This window comes from Aquarana catesbeiana, linkage group LG01, assembly GCF_042186555.1.
Source record: "Aquarana catesbeiana isolate 2022-GZ linkage group LG01, ASM4218655v1, whole genome shotgun sequence".
In the NCBI taxonomy this organism is placed as follows: domain Eukaryota; kingdom Metazoa; phylum Chordata; class Amphibia; order Anura; family Ranidae; genus Aquarana; species Aquarana catesbeiana.
In genome coordinates, this window is record NC_133324.1 from 407,854,999 (window position 1) to 407,877,579 (window position 22,581).

General features: G+C 45.8%; 1 protein-coding gene across 2 annotated transcripts in view; it reads left to right on the top strand.

Annotated features, from left to right (window-relative positions):
* KDM4C (lysine demethylase 4C) overlaps nucleotides 1–22,581 on the top strand; it is an 852,000-nt gene that overhangs the window by 40,075 nt on the left and 789,344 nt on the right. Inside the window, exons 1-2 of one of the 2 annotated variants that reach the window (XM_073635203.1) lie at nucleotides 1,464–1,481; nucleotides 15,468–15,628. In XM_073635203.1, coding sequence (XP_073491304.1) covers nucleotides 1,469–1,481; nucleotides 15,468–15,628 — 174 coding nt within the window. In that variant the 5' untranslated portion in view covers nucleotides 1,464–1,468. Of the gene's footprint in view, nucleotides 1–1,463; nucleotides 1,482–15,467; nucleotides 15,629–22,581 lie in introns of those variants that run through there. The other variant, XM_073635205.1, reaches the window with a different exon arrangement.

The following is a 22,581-nucleotide window of genomic DNA, read 5'->3' on the forward strand; positions in this document are numbered from 1 at the left end:
ATTTGAGGGGTAAGATTCCACCTTTCCAAGTCAAAGTGCACTCTACCAGGGCGCTTAATGCTTCTTGGGCAGTGCGTCACCAGGCCTCCATGGCTCAGATCTGTAAGGCCGCAACCTGGTCTTCAGTACATACATTCACCAAGTTTTATCAGGTGGATGTAAGAAGGCATGAGGATTTCGCCTTTGGGCGCAGTGTGCTGCAGGCAGCAGTATAAGTCCTCAAGTCTAGGGGTGCCCTACGGGTTGTCTCCCCCTCCCCTCAAATAGCATTGCTATGGGACGTCCCACATAGTGATTACTATGGCGCTCTGTGTCCCATGATGTACGATAAAGAAAATAGGATTTTTATTACAGTTTACCTGTAAAATCCTTTTCTTGGAGTAAATCATGGGACACAGAGGTCCCTCCCCTCTTTTTGGGGTTTAGGTATATTGCCTTGCTACAAAAAACCGAGGTACTCCTCGAAGGAGGAGGGGGTTATGTAGGGAGTGAACTTCCTGCATTGGGTATACCAGTGTCCATCACCTGAAGGTGCCTATATACCCACATAGTGATTACTATGGTGCAGATATTCATGGGCCAAAAAGAGCGCATCAGAGTCTTCTCTTAAATCATGGTCCTCCTTAGAGTCCCTCCTTGCATTAGAAGCACATAGGCAGCTTCTGTTGACCTTCATCTTTAATCAGTGCACATTGAGGAAATGCCACTGACTCTAGCTGTGGGTGATAGTTTGCTAACTTTCTGGTCTAAAAGATAGGTTTCTTCTTTTCCTGTTAAGGCACACACTACCAGGTCTGTTAGTGCTTTGTGGGCTTTTCAGCAACAGGCATCGGTTTCCCAGATTTGCAAGGTTTCCACCTGCCTTTTTGTTCACATTATAACATGTGAATGTTCTGGCCTCCTCTGATGCCAGTTTCAGGCATAAGGTGCTGCAAGCTGTTCCTTCTGTTGAGCCCTTTTTACCCATTTTGTTCCATAGGCCTGTTGCCCTTTTGTTTGCTGTTTTGTCCTCTCTCAAGTTGGTTTGCTCTTGGATCCACTACTAAGAAAATAAAACCTTGTACACATGGGCTGAAAATCGTCCAAAATTAGTCGGTTTGGCAGAAACCAGCTGACGTTTGGCCTGTGAGTACAGCTGTCTGTTCTACAGAAGACGGTCTTACAACCAACTTCTGTCGAATGGGCATGCTGGGAAACTAGCATCCGATCAGCGCTCGCAGCCAATGGCAGCAAGCACAGATCGATGTGTTCTGGAGGGGGGGGGGGGGCAGTCCCCCTGTCAGAATACAATAGCAGAGTGGTGGACGTCGCTGCACTAACTTTGGCTGGTGTGTTAATACAGTGATATTTCAGCTTTTTTTCACTCAGCCTGCTGGGTTGAATGGAAAAAAACTTCTAATGTGTACCCAGTTTAAGATTTTCATCTTGCCATTTCCTGAAGTACAGGACACAGGTTACTGGATGGATTATGGATTTTACTGGTGGGTCAAAAATCTATTTATTGCTGCTTGTGCCTATTTTGATCAGTGCTTCTCCCATTTTATGCTCTGTTTTGCACCTGTCAAATAAACATATAGAGGTGGAACTTCTTTTTAAAGAATGTTAAATCCTTTCAAGGTCAGTGCTCTACATTGCTATAAATGTATTATTTGGCAATTTTAATAATAAATACAGTTCATTTTCTATAAAATAGGTAATGTTTTAATAGCGTTGATTTGTATAATAACTTTTAATATTTTTGTTAAGCAAAAGTGAGTTAAGTTTACCTGCCCCCAGTAAACATCCGTTGTTGACTGCTAGTTCAGTGACAGCAGGGCAGCTGTCATATACAGCAATCGGGAATCGGCATGGTTCACCATCATGCAAACACTTTGACAGCCAATCATAGAGATTACATGGCTTAGTTTAGAAATGGGCTAGCATCAGCTATTCTGCACATAGTCACTTTGACAAAAATAATCTCCAGGCTGTGGTTATCAAAGTGATATACAATCTGTTTAAAATAACAATTCTCAGTCAGGTCTCTTCCCACTGTAACCAGATGATGACTGTCATTCTCAGTGATGTTTATGTTCATACTTAATGTGTAATGAGAGGCACAGTGCTCTTTCAGCATGCCTGAAGATGTGCAGTACTCTTGGCATTTAACTGACCAAAGATAAAACTGTTAGTGCTGTAAACCGGAGTCCATTGCTTGAGATAGTGGCAATTTTACCTTTGCATACCTCTGGGAAAAATATCAGGCAATTACAGAAATGGGAAGGGGTAGATTAATATTCTGAGTAGAGATGATATGGCTGCAGGGAAGCTTTTTTTTTTCTTAAGGTTTAGAGAACTAACTGGCTGCAAATGAAAATATGTATTTTTAATTTAAACCTTGCAGTATGGCTTGTGTAAGGCCTCATACACTCCTGCTTTTCTAAATGCAGGAGAAATTATCTGGGAATTTATACATAGTTCCCATGCACACTGAGCATTTAGCCCTGGCACATTGGGGTTCTAATTTTTAGCTGTGGCTGTGGCCACAGGTGCCCTATCAAGCCCCACCGCTAACAGCCTGTCAAACCCTGAGCAAGAAACAGCTGCTGCGACTAGACGGGGATGGATGGTGCACCTTTTGGGCTGAATGCAAGGCTCAGTATTTGATCCATTGCAGGCAGTCATTCTTTGTATTCTGCCCTAAATGTTCATTCTGCTAGATGCACCATCTAGCCACAGCAGCTGTCAGCCTCTCATAGAAATTGGCAGATCACCAGTAATGGGGCAGGTCGGGGTACATGTGCCCCCCCCCCCCCCCCCCCCCGCAGCTAAACACCAAAGCCCCATATACCAGCCCCATATACCAGTGGGCTGTATAAGGTATTTACCGTCAGAAAAAAAAATGTCCAAAGTTAAAACAACAAGGGCAGAAAATTTAACGATGGGAAGCTGAAAAAAATGACTGAAGGTCCGCTTTAAGCTTTGACAATAAAACCTGGAAGCCTCATTCATTTCTATACAGAGCTGCACCAGATTTTGCACTCTCCAGTTTAGTAAATCTCCTCCATAGTGTGAATTGCATGCCTTTTTTTTATACCCCATTAAAAATTTCAGCCATTTTCAACCAGGGTGCTTTCAGGTTTCTTCAGGGGTGCCTTGGCAAACTGACCAAAAATTGTATACAAACCAGGGAGTGGATCAAGCCTGCCTTTTTTAGTTACACAAAGCCACAGGTTTTTATTGTACACCCTTACAACCCTTTAGCTGTCAGCATCCTAACAACCAATGATGTTAATGGTTGATAAGGAGGATGTCCGGCACCTGCACAGCATCATTGTTTGGCCTCTCCTGCCCCTCTCTGTCAGCACTTGGGGTCACATTAGCTGAGTGAAGGAAAGAAACTGAAAGAGGAGAAACACTGGATGATTAGTCAGTACCAGTATGCAAAGGTGTGTTTTGCTTTAGTCTAATAAATCACCTCTAATCGTGAACAAGTATAAAGAGATATCCGCGCTTAGTACATAAAATAGCCAGCAGCTGAGCACTATAACCCAGATATCAGGTACAAAGAAAAATGTTTAAATAAAAGTGCAGCGCTAGGGCAAAAGGTGCAGTTCATACGAATCACACAACCAGTAGTGTATTTGGGTTTTGTGCTGCCCTAGGCCTGACTAAACTCGTGCACCCCCTAATTTAAATATGGGCCACACCCCTTGCTGTTTAAGACCCGCCCTGAAATTTTCAAGTGGGGACACTAGTTCTGAGGGCCTGGAGGTTGGGGGGAACAATGGATTCCCTTAATTTTGCATAGATTTCCTCTCACTTCCTGTTTAGCTATGGGGCAGGTAGTGAAGGGAAATCTCTGCAATGGGACAGGGATGGTAAAAAATAAACTGACAGGGGCTATAAGTGTTGCCCATAGTTCTACTTTTAAGCACAAATTTCTGATAATTTTATGGAGAGGACTAATTCTGCGTACACACGAGCGTATTTTCTGTCGGAAAAAACTTGGATGGTTTTTCCGACGGAATTCCGCTCAAACTTGCCTTGCATACACATGGTCACACAAAAGTTCTCGGAACTTTCGACCGTCAAGAACGCGGTGACGTACAACACTACGATGAGCCGAGAATATGAAGTTCAATGCTTCCGAGCATGCGTAGGAATTTTGCGCGTCGGAATTTGTACAGACGATCGCATTTTCGGATAGGAACTTTTTCCGACCGAAAAATTGAGAATCTGCTCTCAATCTTTTGCTGGTGGGAATTCCGCCAGCAAAAGTCCGATGGAGCATACACACGGTCGCATTTTCCGACCAAAAGCTCTCATCGGTCTTTTGCTGCCCGAATTTCCGATCGTGTGTACGCAGAATAAGAAGATATAACCATGCCAATGGTGCAGCAGAAAACATATAGCACAGTGAGGAAGGTTTGTGGTCCAGGATGATAGGACAGTCAAAATTAGAAGCGGCGCCCCTCCCACAGTTGCTGAATGCCAGCCGCCCTCATACTGGAAGCAGTGCGGCCGCTTTATGAGGGGTGCTAGACTAATTTGCCTCTCAGCCCAGTCCACCCCATGAGACTGGCGCTACACTATCAGTGTAGTGCAAGCCAGCGGGGACTCTTTCTGTGCTGCCCTAGGCTAGAATACAGCGCTGCACACAACACATGTTAGCGTGATACCCATCACCACAAATAAAGATGAGGCTTAACTGAAAGCCAGTGATTCTCTCTCCCCCACCCTTATTCAGGGAGGTCACAAAGAGCTTTGTTGGATCTGTGTTCCACAGAAAAGATGTCCTGACGTCTCTCCCCAGTAGCCTCGGAAGATACACACCAGGAACTTCACAGCTGATCAGGGCATGGCGTTTTAGAAAAGATAAGGAGTCGGAGTATATAGGGAGACAAAAAGTCTCCACTCAGTATAATATTGTCTCCCCTTTGCAGTTTATTACCAGCAGTGCATATACACTGGATAGCAAAAGTTCAAGCTGAGAGCATGTCTCAATCCAAACACTTCCTTAAAATCCAGACAGTGATCGCATATGCACAGTAGCGTGTGCACATGTTTGCCCCGACAATCGTTTCACATTTCTCTACCTGCACTATAAATGCTCCAATTGGCAGTCATTGGTCAAAATAATTTGCTCAAGTACAATCATTAGTAGACAGGACTCAGACTGTCATAGGTGAAGTGAAAAAGATTGATCTATGCAGTCATTGGTGAAATGATGTGTCCACCATCCTGGATGAACAGATCCTTTTGTAGACCGCAATAGAAGAGGTGCTGGAATACACTGCGCCATCTTGTGGATCAAAATATAACCTCACATGAAAGAGAAATTAAATCAATTATTGGTGAAAAGATGTGTCCATCAATCAAGATGAACAGATCCTTTTATATACAGTCGTACAAGAGGCACTGGAATAGACAGTACCATCTTTTGGGTCAAAATCAAACCTCGCATAAATAAAATTGAACCAATCATGTAGGCTAGCATCCCTGTAATTCCAATTGAACATTTAAATAGTAATCAAAAATTAAAAACAATGCAAACAAAACATACATAATTCAATAACCCTATAAAATTTGCATTTTAATATGGGCACATGTATATGCGCAACATCTGAGTTCATGGAGATATTGGACCCAAAATGCATAGAATAGAATAGCGATAATATTAAGAAAAAGTAGAGTAAAATATAAATAAAAACAAATTAAATAAATTTTTCAAAAAGGAAAAGGTTGTGATGTGTGGTGGAGGGGACATCAACTATTATTAATAAAACAGTTGATGTCCCACTCCACATTCAAACCATGAGGCACATGAGAACCCAATTTAAACTTATAAATCCAGTTGGTCTCAGTTCAGGAGATATTCCGCTTGCCATCGTTTCCATGTGAGGAACATGCTTCTCAAGGGCAACAAAAGTGGTGCCCTTGGGACCCCGATATGTTTCAAAGCATAATGCTTTGAAACCTGCTTGTCAAAACCCTTTCTGATGTTGGCTATATGTTCTGCCAACCTGACTTGTAGCATACGAATAGTACGCCCTACATATTCTAGGCCACAAGGGCACCTAAGAAGGTAAACAACACACTTGGTTGTACGTGAAATTAAGGACTTAATAGGGTAACTCCTGTACACACCAAAGTAAATTTAGTAATCTTCCCCCCCTTGGTGTGTGTTGATTCTGCAAGCTTGACTCTTCCCGTAGAGATGGTAACCCTTCCGATCACCAAAAAAGGTGGGTCTGGAGGATTAGGGACATTGGGCGCTACAGTATTCCTTAGGTTAGTTGCCCCTCTGAAAATGACCCTTGGACAATCTGATGCTAGAGGACCAAGGACACGGTCATTCTTAATGACTGGCCAGTGTCTCTTGAGAATCCTCTCAATTGCTCAATGATGACTCGAATATGTGGTGAAAAGGGCTAGACCAAAATCATCCACATTCTCAGCTCGATGGGGGTTATCGCTTAGCGGCTGCTGACGATCCCTATTGCCAACCTCCAACATGAGGGAATCTAAACCCTTGTCATCATACCCTTTAGCCAAGAACCTGGTTTTCAAAACAGATGCCTCCTTCAGATAATCTAAGTTGGTGAAAATGGGGTTTTAAATGCTCCCCCTTCTTATGACCGCTATCCAGCTGCCAATCATAACCAACAGGATTTTCAGTCGGACACCCGAGGGGGGCACAAAAGAAATGGAGATGCAAGAGAGGGAGCAGAGGGGGGGAAGACGCCTCCCTTTTCAACCCCCCTCCCCCTGTAACACTGCCCCCAAAATCAATGTTTTTCTCGGTTTGGTTATGAAAGACTTAGAAAATTTGAAAATACGACCCATACAACACAGAATCAACACACACCAAGAGAGGAAGATTACTGAATTTACTTTGGTGGGTACAGGAGCCACTTGCCCTATTAAGTATTTAATTTCATGTACAACCAAGTGTGTTTGTTTACCTTCTTAGGTGCCCCTGTGGCCTAGAATATGTAGGGCGTACTATTCGTATGCTACATGTCAGGTTGGCGGAACATATAGCCAACATCAGAAAGGGGTTTGACAAGTATGTTTCAAAGCATTATGATTTGAAACCTAATCGAGATCTCAAGGGCACTACTTTTGTTGCCCTTGGGAAGTGTGTTCCTCACTGGCGTGGAAGCAATGGCAAGCGGAATATTTTCAGAACTGAGACCAACTGGATTTATAAATTGGGTTCTCATGTGCCTCATGGTTTGAATGTGGAGTGGGACATCAACTGTTTTATTAATATTAGTTTATGTCCCCTCCACCATACATCACAACCTGTTCCCTTTTGAATTAATCCATTTTATTTTTATTTCTATTTTATTCTACTTTTCCTTAATATCATCACTATTCTATTCTATCAGTTTTGGATCCAATATCTCTATAAACTCAGATGTTGCGCATGTACTTGTGCCCATATTAAATGCTAATTTTATAGGTTATTAAATGTACAGTCAGGTCTATAAATATTGGGACATTGACACAAATCTAATCTTTTTGGCTCTATACACCACCACAATGGATTTGAAATGAAACGAACAAGATGTGCCTTAACTGCAGACTTTCAGCTTTAATTTGAGGGTATTTACATCCAAATCAGGTGAACGGTGTAGGAATTACAACAGTTTGTATATGTGCCTCCTACTTTTTAAGGGACCAAAAGTAATGGAACAATTGGCTGCTCAGCTGTTCCATGGCCAGGTGTGTTTTATTCCCTCATTATCCCATTTACAAGGAGCAGATAAAAGGTTCAGGGTTCATTTCAATTGTGCTATTTGCATTTGGAATCTGTTGCTGTCAACTCTCAATATGAGATGCAAAGGGCTGTCGCGATCAGTGAAGCAAGCCATCATTAGGCTGAAAAAACAAAACAAACCCATCAGAGAGATATCAAAAACATTAGGTGTGGCCAAATCAACTATTCGGAACATCCTTAAAAAGAAAGAACGCACCGGTGAGCTCAGCAACACCAAAAGACCCGGAAGACCACAGAAAACAACTGTGGTGGATGACCGAAGAATTCTTTCCCTGGTGAAGAAAACACCCTTCACAACAGTTGGCCAGATCAAGAACACTCTCCAGGAGGTAGGTGTATGCATGTCAACAATCAAGAGAAGACTTCACCAGAGTGAATACAGAAGGTTCACCACAATATGTAAAACATTGTGAGCCTCAAAAACAGGAAGGCCAGATTAGAGTTTGCCAAACAACCTCTAAAAAAGCCTTCACAGTTCTGGAAAAACATCCTATGGACAGATGAGACCAAGATCAACTTGTACCAGAGTGATGGGAAGAGCAGAGTATGGAGAAGGAAAGGAACTGCTCGTGATCCAAAGCATACCACCTCATCAGTGAAGCATGGTGGTGGTAGTGTCATGGCGTGGGCATGTATGGCTGCCAATGGAGTTGGTTCTCTTGTATTTATTGATGTCACTGCTGACAAAAGCAGCAGGATGAATTCTGAAGTGTTTCGGGCAATATTATCTGCTCATATTCAGCAAAATGCTTCAGAACTCATTGGACGGCGCTTCACAGTGCAGATGGACAATGACCCGAAGCATGCTGCGAAAGCAACCAAAGAGTTTAAGGGAAAGAAGTGGAATGTTATGCAATGGCCAAGTCAATCACCTGACCTTAATCCGATTTGAGCATGCATTTCACTTGCTGAAGACAAAACTGAAGGGAAAATGCCCCAAGAACAAGCAGGAACTGAAGACAGTTGCAGTAGAGGCCTGGCAGAGCATCACCAGGAATGAAACCCAGTGTCTGGTGATGTCTATGCGTTCCAGACTTCAGGCTGTAATTGACTGCAAAGGATTTGCAACCAAGTATTAAAAAGTGAAAGTTTGATGGATGATTGTTAATCTGTCCCATTACTTTTGGTCCCTTAAAAAGTGGGAGGCACATTAACAAACTGTTGTAATTCCTACACCGTTCACCTGATTTGGATGTAAATACCCTCAAATTAAAGCTGAAAGTCTGCAGTCAAAGCACATCTTGTTCATTTCATTTCAAATCCATTGTGGTGGTGTATAGAGCCAAAGAGATTAGAATTGTGTCAGTGTCCCAATATTTATAGACCTGACTGTACATTTAATAACCTATAAAATTAGCATTTAATATGGGCACAAGTACATGCGCAACATCTGAGTTCATAGAGATATTGGATCCAAAACTGATAGAATAGAATAGTGATGATATTAAGGAAAAGTAGAATAAAATAGAAATAAAAATAAAATGGATTAATTCAAAAGGGAACAGGTTGTGATGTATGGTGGAGGGGACATAAACTAATATTAATAAAACAGTTGATGTCCCACTCCACATTCAAACCATGAGGCACATGAGAACCCAATTTATAAATCCAAATGGTCTCAGTTCTGAAAATATTCCGCTTGCCATTGCTTCCACGCCAGTGAGGAACACCCTTCCCAAGGGCAACAAAAGTAGTGCCCTTGGGATCTCGATTAGGTTTCAAATCATAATGCTTTGAAACATACTTGTCAAACCCCTTTCCATCCATTGTGGTGGTGTATAGAGCCAAAAAGATTAGAATTGTGTTGATGTCCCAATATTTATGGACTTGACTGTGCGTTTCTCATTCGTTCATTAACAGAAACAGCACTTCCTTATTCAGAACCATAGGGTTATATTGCCCCCTACAGGAGTAGGACACTAGGCAGAAAGAAGACTTGGCTACGCCCATGGGCTGTCCTAGGTGATATACAAACCCTTCTCTGCTACAGGCCTTCAGTTTTTTTTTTTTCTGCCTAGTCAGGAGTAAGGACCTAGTTCCCTGCTGGAATCTCTAGTCCTGGCAATTTTTTATTTTTTTGTTGTTTCATTTCCTGGATTTTTTTCTTGATCTGCAATCAACTGCCGGACTGGGCGACGGGCTGCACACTTGATCCAGTGGTCTCCCCAGTCTGGCCAGCAAGGGCGTGCAGACCGCAGCTACGCGCTAGGTCTGCCGCGACATAGCCCCACTGGACGGGGTCTGGCCCTGCGAGTTGAACGTCTTGCGAGGTCGCATACGACCGGGTCTCCGCTCGAGTCACAGCGTCCCTCATGGCCGACAGCCCCCCCACTTCGGTGGCAAAGAGGTTCTGTCTGGAGCAGCGCCCGCCTGGTATGGTGAGTAAATGTTAAGTTATGTGAGTAAATGTTGGTGGGTTTGTGGTGGACGCGGACCCCTCCCCGGGTTGGTCGGTCCTGCGGGTTTCCCTCCGCCCTTGCACCCTCTCTTCCTGGGGTGGATGGTCCCTGGAGGTCCCCTGGTAGCCCCCCTTTCCCCCTCCCTCCTCTATATGGGGTAGTGTGGTGCCATGATGGATCCTGAGGGATCCATCTCTTTCTCTTTTTCAGGGGCTTTCCTGGGGTCTGTGTCAGCCTCGTGTAGCGCGGCTGGCGTCCATTTTGCCGTAGCCGGCGTCTTCTCCCCCTGGTGCTTGCTGACTTCTTATGGCTGTCGGCCATAATTGTGTAGCTTGACGGCCATGATTTTGTGTTCAGGCAGCGGCGGCCATTACTGTGTAGCCCAGACGGCGTTTTTAGCAGGCGGAAGCTCCTCCTTTTAACCCGTTGCTGACTCCGGGTTATCCTCTTCCTCGGACGCCACGTGTGTGTGTGTGTGTGTGTGTGTCTACACCTGAGGCAACAAGCGCTATGCTGGTTGAGTTGGTGAGTCTGGTGGAGTCCCTTCCTCTCTCTGCTGCAGGCTATTCGGTGTCCTGGTGTTCCGATACGCTACCGGCGTGGGGGGTTGTCCTTTTTGCAGTGGTCGCTCTTGGTGTGGGGTGGTCTCTTCTTCCCCTATTGAGTCTCAGGGGCATGTTTCCTCACCTGACCCCCTATCAGAGGCTGTAGGTCCCTCTGGGTCCCAGCCATCCGTTAACGCACTGACGGCGGCCCTGGAGTCCTTTGTCTCCCCCCCCCCCCCCCCCCCCATCTTCCCCTGCTTCATCTGTCTCGTCAGATCCTGAATCTGATTTGGCTGCCGTGGATGGGGCCCACCCTGCGGGGTCTGCGGCCACACTCCTAGATTTTTTTGGACGGTGAGGATGGTTCTTCTGCCGCCGGGGGGCTGCGCACGAGAAGGCGCTGCTGGACGCACTGATTGACTCTGTGCGGGAAACTTTAAAAATGGAGGATTCAGCTGCGGTGGAGGTGCCGGTCCCTGTTTAGCTCTCACAAGTTGTCTCGCGTGGCAAAAGTGTTCCCTTATCCCTCCTTTTTTGACAAGTTTGTCTATAAGGAATGGGAGCATCCAAAACGTCCCTTTGCAGTCCCAAAGTTCTTCGCTGTGCATGATCCTTTTGAGGAGAGTCTTCTCAAGAAATGGACGACTCCACCTGTGGTGGATCCTCTGGTCTCTCGATTGAACAAAGCCACCATGATTCCGGTTGAAGACTTAAAGATCCGGGTGACAGGAAGGCAGAGTCTCTGAGCCGTACTATGTTCACTATTGCGGATTCTGTGCTTCAGCAGGTCCTGGCCATTGCCCTGGTGTCTCAAACGCTGACCGAGTGGGCGAAGCTGTTGCGCTGTGACCTGGAGGGTGATCAGTTTCCTCCTGCCTTCACTGAATTGGCAGACCAGCTGGTTCAGGGGCTGCAGTTTGTCTGAGATGCCTCTTTGGATGCAGCTCCCTTGCTTTCTAAGCTGTCGGTTTTCAGTGGTAGTGCTTCGGCGGGTATTGTGGCTGAAGTGTTGGACTGCGGACCAGGCTAGTGACCCTGGTCGGGCAAACCGAGAGCATAGTAACCCAGAATAAGGCTCCTTCGGCATGAAGGAGCGCCCTCGCAGTCCCGGTGGGGGGAAGTCTTCACTGGTTTCCGGGCCCGTGGACCTCTCTGATAAACATGTGGGTCCACAAAGTGATTCTGTCTGGTTACAAGATCGAGTTCCAGTCTTGTCCCCCTAACAGATTTTTTTTTTTCCATCCAATCTGCTTCTGTATCTGGACCAGTTGTTAGCCCTCCGGGGTGCAGTGCAACGCCTGTTGCTTCAAGGGGTGATTGTCCCTGTTCTGGTGTTGGAATGTTTCCAGGGTTTTTATTCAAACCTGTTTACGATCCCCAAAAAAGCCGTCCGATTCTGGACCTCAAGGCCTTGAACCGCTTTGTGTCCATTCGCTCCGTGGTGGCATCTCTTCATCAGGGGGACTTTCTTGCCTCCATCAACATCAAGGATGCCTACCTGCACATTCCGATATGTGCACCAAACCAGCGGTTCCTCTGCTTTGCTTTGGGAGAGGAGTATTATCAGTTTGCTGCGTTTTCCCTTTGGTCTCGCCTCCGCTCCTCGTGTCTTCACCAAGGTTTTGGCCCTGGTTCTGGTGCTGCTGCGCCAGTGGGTAATTGCTGTTCCGGGCTATCTGGGTCTCTGGACCCTCTGGCAGATGCCTCAGACGCTCTGGCGGCTCCGTGGGGTCAGTATCATCTGATCTACACCTTTCCTCCTCTCAAGCTCCTGCCTTGGCTGTTACGCAGGATCGAGACCGAAGGAATTCCGGTCATTCTGGTGGCCCCAGACTGGTCTCGTCGTCCTGGTACACCGACCTGGTGCATCTTGTCGCAGATGCCCCCTGGTGGCTGCCTCTCAGGGAGGATCTGCTATCCCAAGGGCTGATCTTCCACCCTGCTTTACCATCGCTGGCTTTAATGGCCTGGCTGTTGAAAGCCAGGTGTTGAAGGATAGAAGCTTACTTGCATCGGTGATTCCGACACTACTCAAAGCTAGGAAGTCTACTTCCAGGAAGGTATATTATCGGACATGGAAAACTTACATTTCATGGTGTGAGTTGGTGGGGTTTCACCCACATTCCTTTTTCGGTGGCTCGGATTTTGACATTTCTTCAGAGGGGCATTGAAACGAATTTGGCCTTGAGTACTATCAAGGGTATCTGCTTTTGGCAATTTTCTTTCAACGCCCCCTGGCTTCGCATTCACTGGTGCGTACCTTCATTCAGGGGGTGTAACATGGGGTTCCACCGGTGCGGTCTCCCTTGCCACCGTGAGACTTGAATCTGGTGCTTTTTGGTTCTACAGAAGCCTCCGTTTGAAAATATTTGAGAAATTCCCCCGTTCACTCTGCCACAGAAGGTGGCCTTCTTGGTGGCTATCACCTCTGCTCGCAGGGAGTTGGAATTGGCAGCGCTATCCTGTCGCACGCCATAGCTGGTGATTCATAAGGACAAGGCGGTTCTTCGTCCTTGTCCTTCGTTCCTTCCAAAAGATATTTCGGATTTTCATTTTTAAATGAAGACATTGTGTTGCCTTCCCTGTGTCCCAGGCCACAACATCCGAGGGAATTTGCCTTACACACCTTGGATGTGGTTCGGGCGATCGGGGTGTATTTGGCGGCCACCGAGTCCTTTTAGAGGTCAGACTCCCTGTTCGTGATCCCGGACAGGCCAAAGAAGGGGCCGTCTGCTTCTTCGGCGACCATTTCTAGATGGGTCAGACAGGCGCTGATTCAGGCCTATTCTGTCGGGTTCCTCCCTTCCCAGTGAAGGCGCACTCTACTAGGGTGCTGAGTGCCTCCAGGGCCTTCTGTCATCAGGTGTCAGTGACGAAAGTGTGCAAAGAGGCCGCCTGGTCGTCAGTGCACACTTTCACAAAATTTTACAAAGTGGATGTGCTGGCATCTGCGGATTCCTCTTTTGGCCGCAAGGTTCTGCAGGCTGCGGTCTAGAGGGTTTTTCCCTCATGAAAGGGTTTTCTTGCTGTTCAGGTTGGGCTCCAGTTGTTCTCGTTGAGCTCCAGGTTGTCTGGCTGGCCTGTTTTTTTGTTGGCTGCCCCACCCCTCATGTTTGGCACTGCTTTGGATCATCCCTATGGTTCTGAATAAGGAAGCGTTGTGTCTGTCAATGAACGAATGATAAAATAGGATTTTTTAATTTCCGTAAAATCCGTTTCTCTGGGTTCATTGACAGACACAGCACCCACTCCTCTATGGAGTTTAATGCTTCTGACACTGCTTGGGACAAAACTGAAGGCCTGTAGCAGGGGGGGGGGGGTGTATATCACCTGGGACACTCCTGTAGGGGGCATTGTAACCCTATGATTCTGAATAAGGAAGCGATGTGTCTGTCAATGAACTCGGAGAAACGGATTTTACGGTAAGTCAAAAATCCTATTATTTTTATGTATGTTTTACATGCATTGTTTTTTAATTTTTTTAATACTTTTTTTTTTTTTTTTTGAGCCTACGTGATTGTATACATTTTATTTATGTAAGGTTTGATTTTGACCCACATGATGGTGCTGTCTATTCTAGTGCCTCTTGTACTGCTGTCTATAAAAGGATCGGTTCATCTTGATTGATGGACATATCTTTTAACCAATGACAGCAATATTTGATTTAATTTCATTCATGCGAGGTTATATTTTGCTCCACAAGATGGCGCAGTGTATTCCAGCGCCTCTTCTATTGCTGTCTACAAAGATCTGTTCATCCAGGATGATGGACACATTTCACCAATGACTGCATTGGTCACTTCACCTATGATAGGCTGAGTCCTGTCTACTACCAATTGTACTTTTTTTGACCAATGGCTGTGCTCCCTTGTCTGCCAATTGGAGCCAAGTCGGCTGCCAATTTATAGTGCAGGTAGAGCTGTGTGTACGTACCCCTGATGATATCATTTATGACAAAACGATTGTCGGGGCGAACATGTACACACGCTCCTGCGCATATGCTATCGTTGTCTAGATTTTAAGGAAGTGTTTGGATTGAGACATGCTCTCAGCTTGAACTTTTGCTATCCTCTGTATATGCACTGCTGCTAGTAAACTGCAAAGAGGAGGCGATATTATACTATGTGGAGACTTTTTGTGTCTCTCTATATACTCCGGCTCTGTGGCTTTTCTAAAACGCCATGCCCTGATCAGCTGTGAAGTTCCTGGTGTGCATCTTCTGAGGCTACTGGGGAGAGAGGTCAGGACATCTCTTCTGTTACTCCTGATGAAAATCAGCTGCATATGAACTTTACTTTTTGTTTGCACTTGTGATATTACATTCCACAAATGTTATGATTTATTTAATTTCAAACTGTACCAATAATTGCACAATTGCACTTTTACCATTTTTGGATGTATGCACATCACATGTGTTGTGTGAATCGCATGAATTGCATTTTTTTGCCCTAGTGCTGCACTTTTATTTAAGCAAATCATCTCTAATGTTGGGTGTTCTGTGTGTGTGTGTATAGCTGTGTTATGTAAAACTATTTGTTTTTTACATTTTAGAATGGGGTGCCTCATTTTAAAGGGTGCCTTGACTGAAAAAAGATTGGGAAGCGCTGATCTAATTGCATTTAAACGCAAGTTTGGCAGTACCAGTGTGAATGAAGCTTAAGGGTTTTTTTTATCCATTAGCAATATTTATTGCAAAATATAGTTTTTTCTTTCAAATGTATGTATACATCATGTATTTTAATTAATCTTTTCCAGTGTATCCCCGGATATTGAAAATGGCTGCAAAAGACTCTGAGGAGCAGAATCCTGCTTGCAAAATTATGACTTTCCGACCCACCATGGAAGAATTCAAAGATTTCAACAAATATTTAGTATATATGGAATCTAAAGGTGCTCACCGATCTGGGTTGGCAAAGGTAATGCATATAGGATATTACCGAGACTAAGATGGTAATGTTGTACCTTTAGGGAATTATAAATGTTTTCCATTGGTACAGAGGATAACACATGACTAGGTGAGATGTCTAATACTTGCCACATATGTTATGATCTGTTTACAGTATATGATGTCTGTACTGTACAATTGGTTTTTAGATTTACTAGCAACTGTGTAGCAAGAGGCTACATCTAAGCATTTTTTTTGTTTAATTTTATATATTGGTCCTCCACCCCAAATATTTGTTGGCAGATCTAAAGGAGATTGTATAATCAAACTGTAATATCTGTGGTTAGCTTTCGGTTACACATCCATAAAATGGCAAGCAAGTAACTTGTTAGCGTTAGTACATATTTCTTTCTCGAACATCACGGGACACAGAGCCACAGTAATTACTGATGGGTTATACAGGTATCACTGGTGATTGGACACTGGCACACCCTATCAGGAAGTTCAACCCCCTATATAATCCCTCCCCCTTGCAGGGATACCTCAGTTTTTACGCCAGTGTCTTAGGTGATGGACGTGTAAAGATGTCCTGTGCTGAGCTCCAAAGGGAATATCCTAAGATCCTATACTGGGGCAAGCCAGGCGAACTGGATCCATTCAAAGTGTCTTTTCAAGGCCGAATTGAATGGTACCCGGGCCTCGTGTCCGAAGAAACAAGGTTTTACCCGTAATGCTTCTCTTTTTAGAAAGCTGGACCCCACAGATCAGAAAATGGCTTTAAACTTCCTAATTTCTGGCGAGGTGCTTTACGGTCCCAGAACTGTTGGATCCCCCTACTGATGGGGGCCCCAGTCTCTGACGGTTTTTTCAAACGGAGCCCACCGTGAGAGGTGAAGATTGGGTCTGTGTAAACAGCACCCTGCGGCTGGATAAGGTAAGAGGAGATTCCACAGAATTTTTGAGTTCTAGTGGCTTTTCTCCTTTAAGGTAAATGCATGCTATGCCTATTGTGACCACCGGGGGCTGCCAAGAGCACAAACCTACACATGCTGACTGACTGTCTCAGGTGTTCAGTGCTGATTATGTCCCAGCATCTCAAAGCAGGCTGCAAGCAGGTAAGGTGGAAAGGGGGATTTCTCATGTTTGAATGTTCCCCCCAGGCTAGAGAGGGGCCACAGGGGTCTAGAAAGTGGTTATACCACCCGGGCTCTGCGGCCTAATGGCCACCATCTCTGAAGATAGCCGTTCAGGCCGATCTTGTTACCAGTCTCCCTCCCCCCCCCCCCCCCCTCCATCCCCAGCCTTTTCTCCAGAAGCATGACAGGAGAGTCGGCAGTGCGGGAAGCGCTCGTTTTTTTCAAAACTCGAGGGGGGGGGGGCGGTAGAGGAGGGGGCGGGATGTCAGCACAGAGTGTTTAGACTCCCACTCAGGCCAGCTGCAGGCTATTAAAGGCACTCTGTACAGGTGCACTCAGCCTTCTGAGAGACACAGAGCTGACGGTCGCATGTAAGGTGGGACACAGGCATTCTCCTAGGCAGCATTTACTGAAGTAACACCAGACTGAGCATTGGGTAGCAAGGCTTTTAGCCAGACTACATCGCTCCGCGGGCAGTGTTCATTTGTATACCTCACACCTTGTTGCTTTGCACTATGGGTAGAAGAGGTTCAAGCACCCCAGGAACCAGAGACACTAGGGGATCTCGTTCAGGTTCTGAGGGCCCCCTGTCGGCAGCATCCTCCCCCCTAAAGATGGGCCAGGGACGGCTAGCCAGGGAGAGCCATCGGGGTCAGGGGCTACACCTGCTTCTGGCACTTCAGCCCCTGTATATATTACACAAGAGGTTTTTTTCCTCAACCATTAATGGTCTAGAGCAGGGGTCTCAAACTGGCGGCCCTCCAGCTGTTGCAAAACTACAAGTCCCATCATGCCTCTGCCTGTGGGAGTCATGTTTGTAACTGTCAGCCTTGCAATGCCTCATGGGACTTGTAGTTTCACAACAGCTGGAGGGCCACCAGTTTGAGAACCCTGGTCTAGAGGAAAGATTAATGGCCGTGATTACGTCTTCACTCAGTGGAAGAAAACGCACTAGGCTTTCCTCTGTTCCCCAAGACCCTCAGACAGAGGAGCTCTGGGATAAAGGAGATGAATCCCTTTCAGAGGATCGGGATGGGATGGATGATTCCTCTTCGGAGGATTCAGGTGGAGAGGGACCCTCTGCGACTTCCCAAGAGGAGAAAGTCTTAGTGCAGATCCTCACTGGATTGGTCCGCTCCACATTTAAGTTGCCCATACCTGAAACTGCTAAAGAATCCTCTTCTGCTTTGGGGTCACTGAAACCTTTCCAAGCAGCACATGCTTTTCCTGTTCATACTTTACTTGAAAAGCTTATTTATTCTGAGTGGGATCACCCAGACAAACGTTTTTCCGCCGAGAAAGTTTTCAACACTTTATCCGATGGAAGAAAAGTTTATTAAAATGTGGGGAATACCGGCTATTGATGCCGCCATTTCCTCCGTAAATAATAGCCTGACTTGTCCTGTAGACAATGCTCAGATGCTCAGGGATCCTGTAGATAAAAGGATGGAATCCCTATTGAAGGATGTTTTCTCCTTAGCAGGATCAGTGGCCCAACCTGCAGTAGCAGCGATTGGAGTCTGTCAATACTTAAGAGACCATGTTAAGCAGGTCATCAAAGTATTACCTGAACAGCAGGCCCAGGGGTTTGCTAACCTTCCAGCGGCCTTATGCTTTGTGGTTGAAGCCATTAGAGATTCTATCGTGCAAACCTCCCGTCTTTCACTGGGGTTGGTGCATATACGTAGAATCCTATGGTTGAAAAATTGGTCAGCCGAAGCACCATGTAAGAAGCTACTGGCTGGGTTTCCATTTCGTGGTGCAAGGTTGTTTGGAGAGGACTTGGATAACTATATCAAGAGAATCTCTTGTGGGAAAAGCACTCTCTTACCTGTCAAGAAGAAGAGTAAGCGTCCCTCTTTCAAACGGACTCTTTCCCCAGCGCCGGGGGCTTCAGCCTCCAGGCAGTCTCGACGGCCGCCTCCATCGGGGTCCAGAGACAAGAGTCAACCCCAGGGACAAAAGAAGTCCTGGGGAAAGAAGCCTACTAGGCAAAACACTAAGACCTCTGCATGAGGGGGCACCCCCGCTCACTCGAGTGGGGGGAAGACTGCGACAGTTCTCAGAGCTCTGGCACGAGGACTTCCAGGACAGATGGGTAGTCTCCACGGTAACCTTAGGGTACAAGCTGGAGTTTCAGGAATTCCCTTCTCCTCGGTTCCTCAGATCAAATGTTCCCAGAGACCCAGAGAAGAAGCAGTCGCTCCTTCTAGCGTTAGAGCGACTTTTGTCGCAGGAGGTCATTATGCAAAGGACCAGGGATTGGGCTTCTATTCCAACCTTTTTACGGTCCAAAAGCCAAATGGGGATGTCAGGCCCATTTTGGACTTAAGGGATCTGAACCGATTCCTAAGGATTCAATCCTTCCGCATGGAATCAATTCGAACAGTAGTTCCCACCCTGCAGGGAGGAGAATTTTTGGCATCAATAGACATCAGAGATGCATATCTGCATGTGCCCATTTTTCCTGCTCATCAGAAGTTTCTGCGCTTCGAGGTAGGAGGGCGCCATTTCCAGTTTGTGGCTCTGCCTTTTGGGATAGCCACTGCACCTCGAGTGTTCTTGATAGACCGGTCGGTAGCCTCTTTGAATGGAAACTTGAGGACCACGGTCAGGTATCTAGAACACCTGGGTTGGATCCTCAACTTAGAAAAGTCTTTCCTAAAACCAGTAAGAAGACTGGAGTATTTAGGTCTGATTATAGATACAAGCCAGGAGAAAATATTTCTACCCCAGGCAAAGATCACTGCTTTGAGAGAGCTGATTCTGACAGTAAGGACCAAGAAGGGTCCCTCAGTCCGCCTTTGTATGAGGCTACTAGGGAAGATGGTGTCTTCATTCGAAGCAGTTCCCTATGCTCAGTTTCACTCAAGAATGCTGCAACACAGTATTCTGTCGACCTGGAACAAGAAGGTTCAGGCATTAGACTTTCCGATGCACCTGTCGCATGCGGTGCGTCAGAGCCTCAATTGGTAGCTCATACCCCAAAACCTGCAGAAGGGGAAATCCTTTCTACCGGTTACCTGGACGGTGGTAACAACAGATGCCAGTCTGTCAGGTTGGGGAGCAGTACTGGAACAGGCTGCGGTCCAAGGGGTATGGTCCAAGACAGAGAGGACCTTACCCATCAACATTCTGGAGATCCGGGCGATACATCTAGCTCTAAAAGCCTGGACTATCAGGCTACAGGGTTGTCCGGTCAGGATCCAGTCCGACAATGCCACAGCAGTGGCTTATGTCAATCATCAGGGAGGCACCCGGAGCCGAGCTGCTCAAAAAGAGGTGAACCAGATCTTAGTCTGGGCAGAGATGCATGTGCCATGCATATCGGCAGTTTTCATCCCGGGAATAGAGAATTGGCAGGCGGACTATCTAAGTCGCCAGCAGTTACTTCCAGGGGAATGGTCTCTGCATCCCGATGTCTTTTGGGCCATATGCCAAAGATGGGGGGTTCCAGATGTAGATCTCTTTGCATCCCGATTCAACAAAAAGATAGACAGATTTGTGGCAAGGACAAAAGATCCTCTTGCATGCGGGACGGATGCGTTTGTGATTCCGTGGCATCGGTTCTCACTGATTTACGCATTCCCGCCTATTCTGCTACTACCACGACTCCTTCGCAGGATCAGGCAGGAAAGGAAGTCGGTACTTCTGGTGGCCCCCGCTTGGCCCAGAAGGACTTGGTATGCAGAAATAGTAAGGATGATGGTGGGTTCCCCGTGGACCCTACCGGTACGCCCAGACCTGTTATCTCAGGGTCCAGTGTTCCATCCTGCCTTACAAACGCTAAATTTGACGGTTTGGCTATTGAGACCCACGTTCTGAAGAGTCGTGGGCTCTCAAGTCCTGTCATATCTACCTTGATTAATGCAAGGAAGCCAGCTTCCAGGATGATTTATCATAGAGTCTGGAAGGCTTATATAACCTGGTGTGAATCCAGAGGTTGGCATCCCAGGAAATATGTCATAGGTAGAATCCTTGATTTTCTACAGATGGGATTAGAGATGAAGCTGGCCTTGAGTACCATCAAGGGCCAGGTCTCTGCTTTATCAGTATTATTTCAGCGGCCACTTGCTTCGCATTCTTTGGTCCGAAACTTTATGCAGGGGGTGATGCGTCTTAATCCTCCGGTTAAAGCGCCCCTAAACCCCTGGGACTTGAATTTGGTCCTGGCTGTGTTACAGAAACAGCCTTTTGAACCAATAAGTCAGATTCCTTTGGTCTTGTTGACAAGGAAATTAATTTTTCTGGTGGCCATCTCTTCTGCTAGAAGAGTATCAGAATTAGCAGCTCTTTCCTGTAAGGAGCCTTATTTGATTATACACAAGGATAGAGTGGTACTACGCCCTCATCCTAGTTTTTTACCGAAGGTGGTTTCTGATTTTCATTTAAACCAAGACATTGTTCTACCTTCCTTTTTTCCAGATCCCTGTTCTCCGGAAGAGAGATCTCTACATTCGTTGGATGTAGTAAGAGCAGTTAAGGCCTATCTAGGGGCAACTACTCAGATCCGCAAGACGGATGTTTTGTTTGTGCTGCCAGAGGGTCCCAATAGAGGACAGGCAGCGTCAAAAGCTACCATTTCTAAATGGATTCGACAGTTGATCATTCAAGCTTACGGTTTGAAACAGAAGATTCCTCTGTTTCAGATCAGGGCACATTCCACAAGGGCTATTGGTGCTTCTTGGGCAGTGCATCACTGGGCCTCTATGGCTCAAATCTGCAAGGCCGCAACCTGGTCTTCAGTTCATACATTCACCAGATTCTATCAGGTGGATGTGAGAAGGCATGAGGATATCGCCTTTGGGCGTAGTGTGCTGCAGGCAGCGGTACAGGGTCCTCAGTTCTGATTGCACCCTACTTGGTCGTGGTTCCCCCCCCTCAGGTAGCATTGCTCTGGGACATCCCATCAGTAATTACTGTGGCTCTGTGTCCCGTGATGTTCGAGAAAGAAAATAGGATTTTTTAAAACAGCTTACCTGTAAAATCCTTTTCTTTCGAAGGACATCACGGGACACAGAGGTCCCGCCCCTCTTCTAATACACTATATTGCTTGGCTACAAAACTGAGGTATCCCTGCAAGGGGGAGGGATTATATAGGGGGTTGAACTTCCTGATAGGGTGTGCCAGTGTCCAATCACCAGTGATACCTATATAACCCATCAGTAATTACTGTGGCTCTGTGTCCCGTGATGTCCTTCGAAAGAAAAGGATTTTACAGGTAAGCTGTTTTAAAAAATCCTATTTTTCCTCCCTAGCATGAATGCTGAGGATTCAAACTTTACATTGTTGGCAAGATAGTGCCATTCAAAATAAAGGAAAAGAATTGCGCTAGGTGCGTGAACTATATATAAAAACGTAAGAGGAGTCCTGCTGCTGAACACAATAACCCCGATATGAGGGCACAGAGGATAGTTCTAAAATAGAAAGTGCAGTGCTGGACATATGACATAAATTTATGTAAATGATGATAAATTAATAAATCAAATGACAAACAGTGAATAGCTTCCAACCATTAATAACAGATCAACAAATATATGTCAATTAAGTGCTCAAAATATTTGCAAGGAAAATAAATATTAATTCATTTGATGAAAGTGAAATAAAGTCCAAAAATTTTGATATGTTTGGTATTCAATGCAAGACCCAGGGTCAATATTCCACCGCTAGTGCTGCCCGCCACCTGGTAAAGAAGTAATGGAGGCTTACCGGAAAGCCTGCGACCGACCTTATTCAGGGGGGTCAAAACAGGCTTAGTAGAAAGATGTAGATCACAGAGGGTATGCTCCGGGAGATACTGCTGAGAAAAACACCAACCTCCTTCATGGAGAACTGGTTAGCAACAACT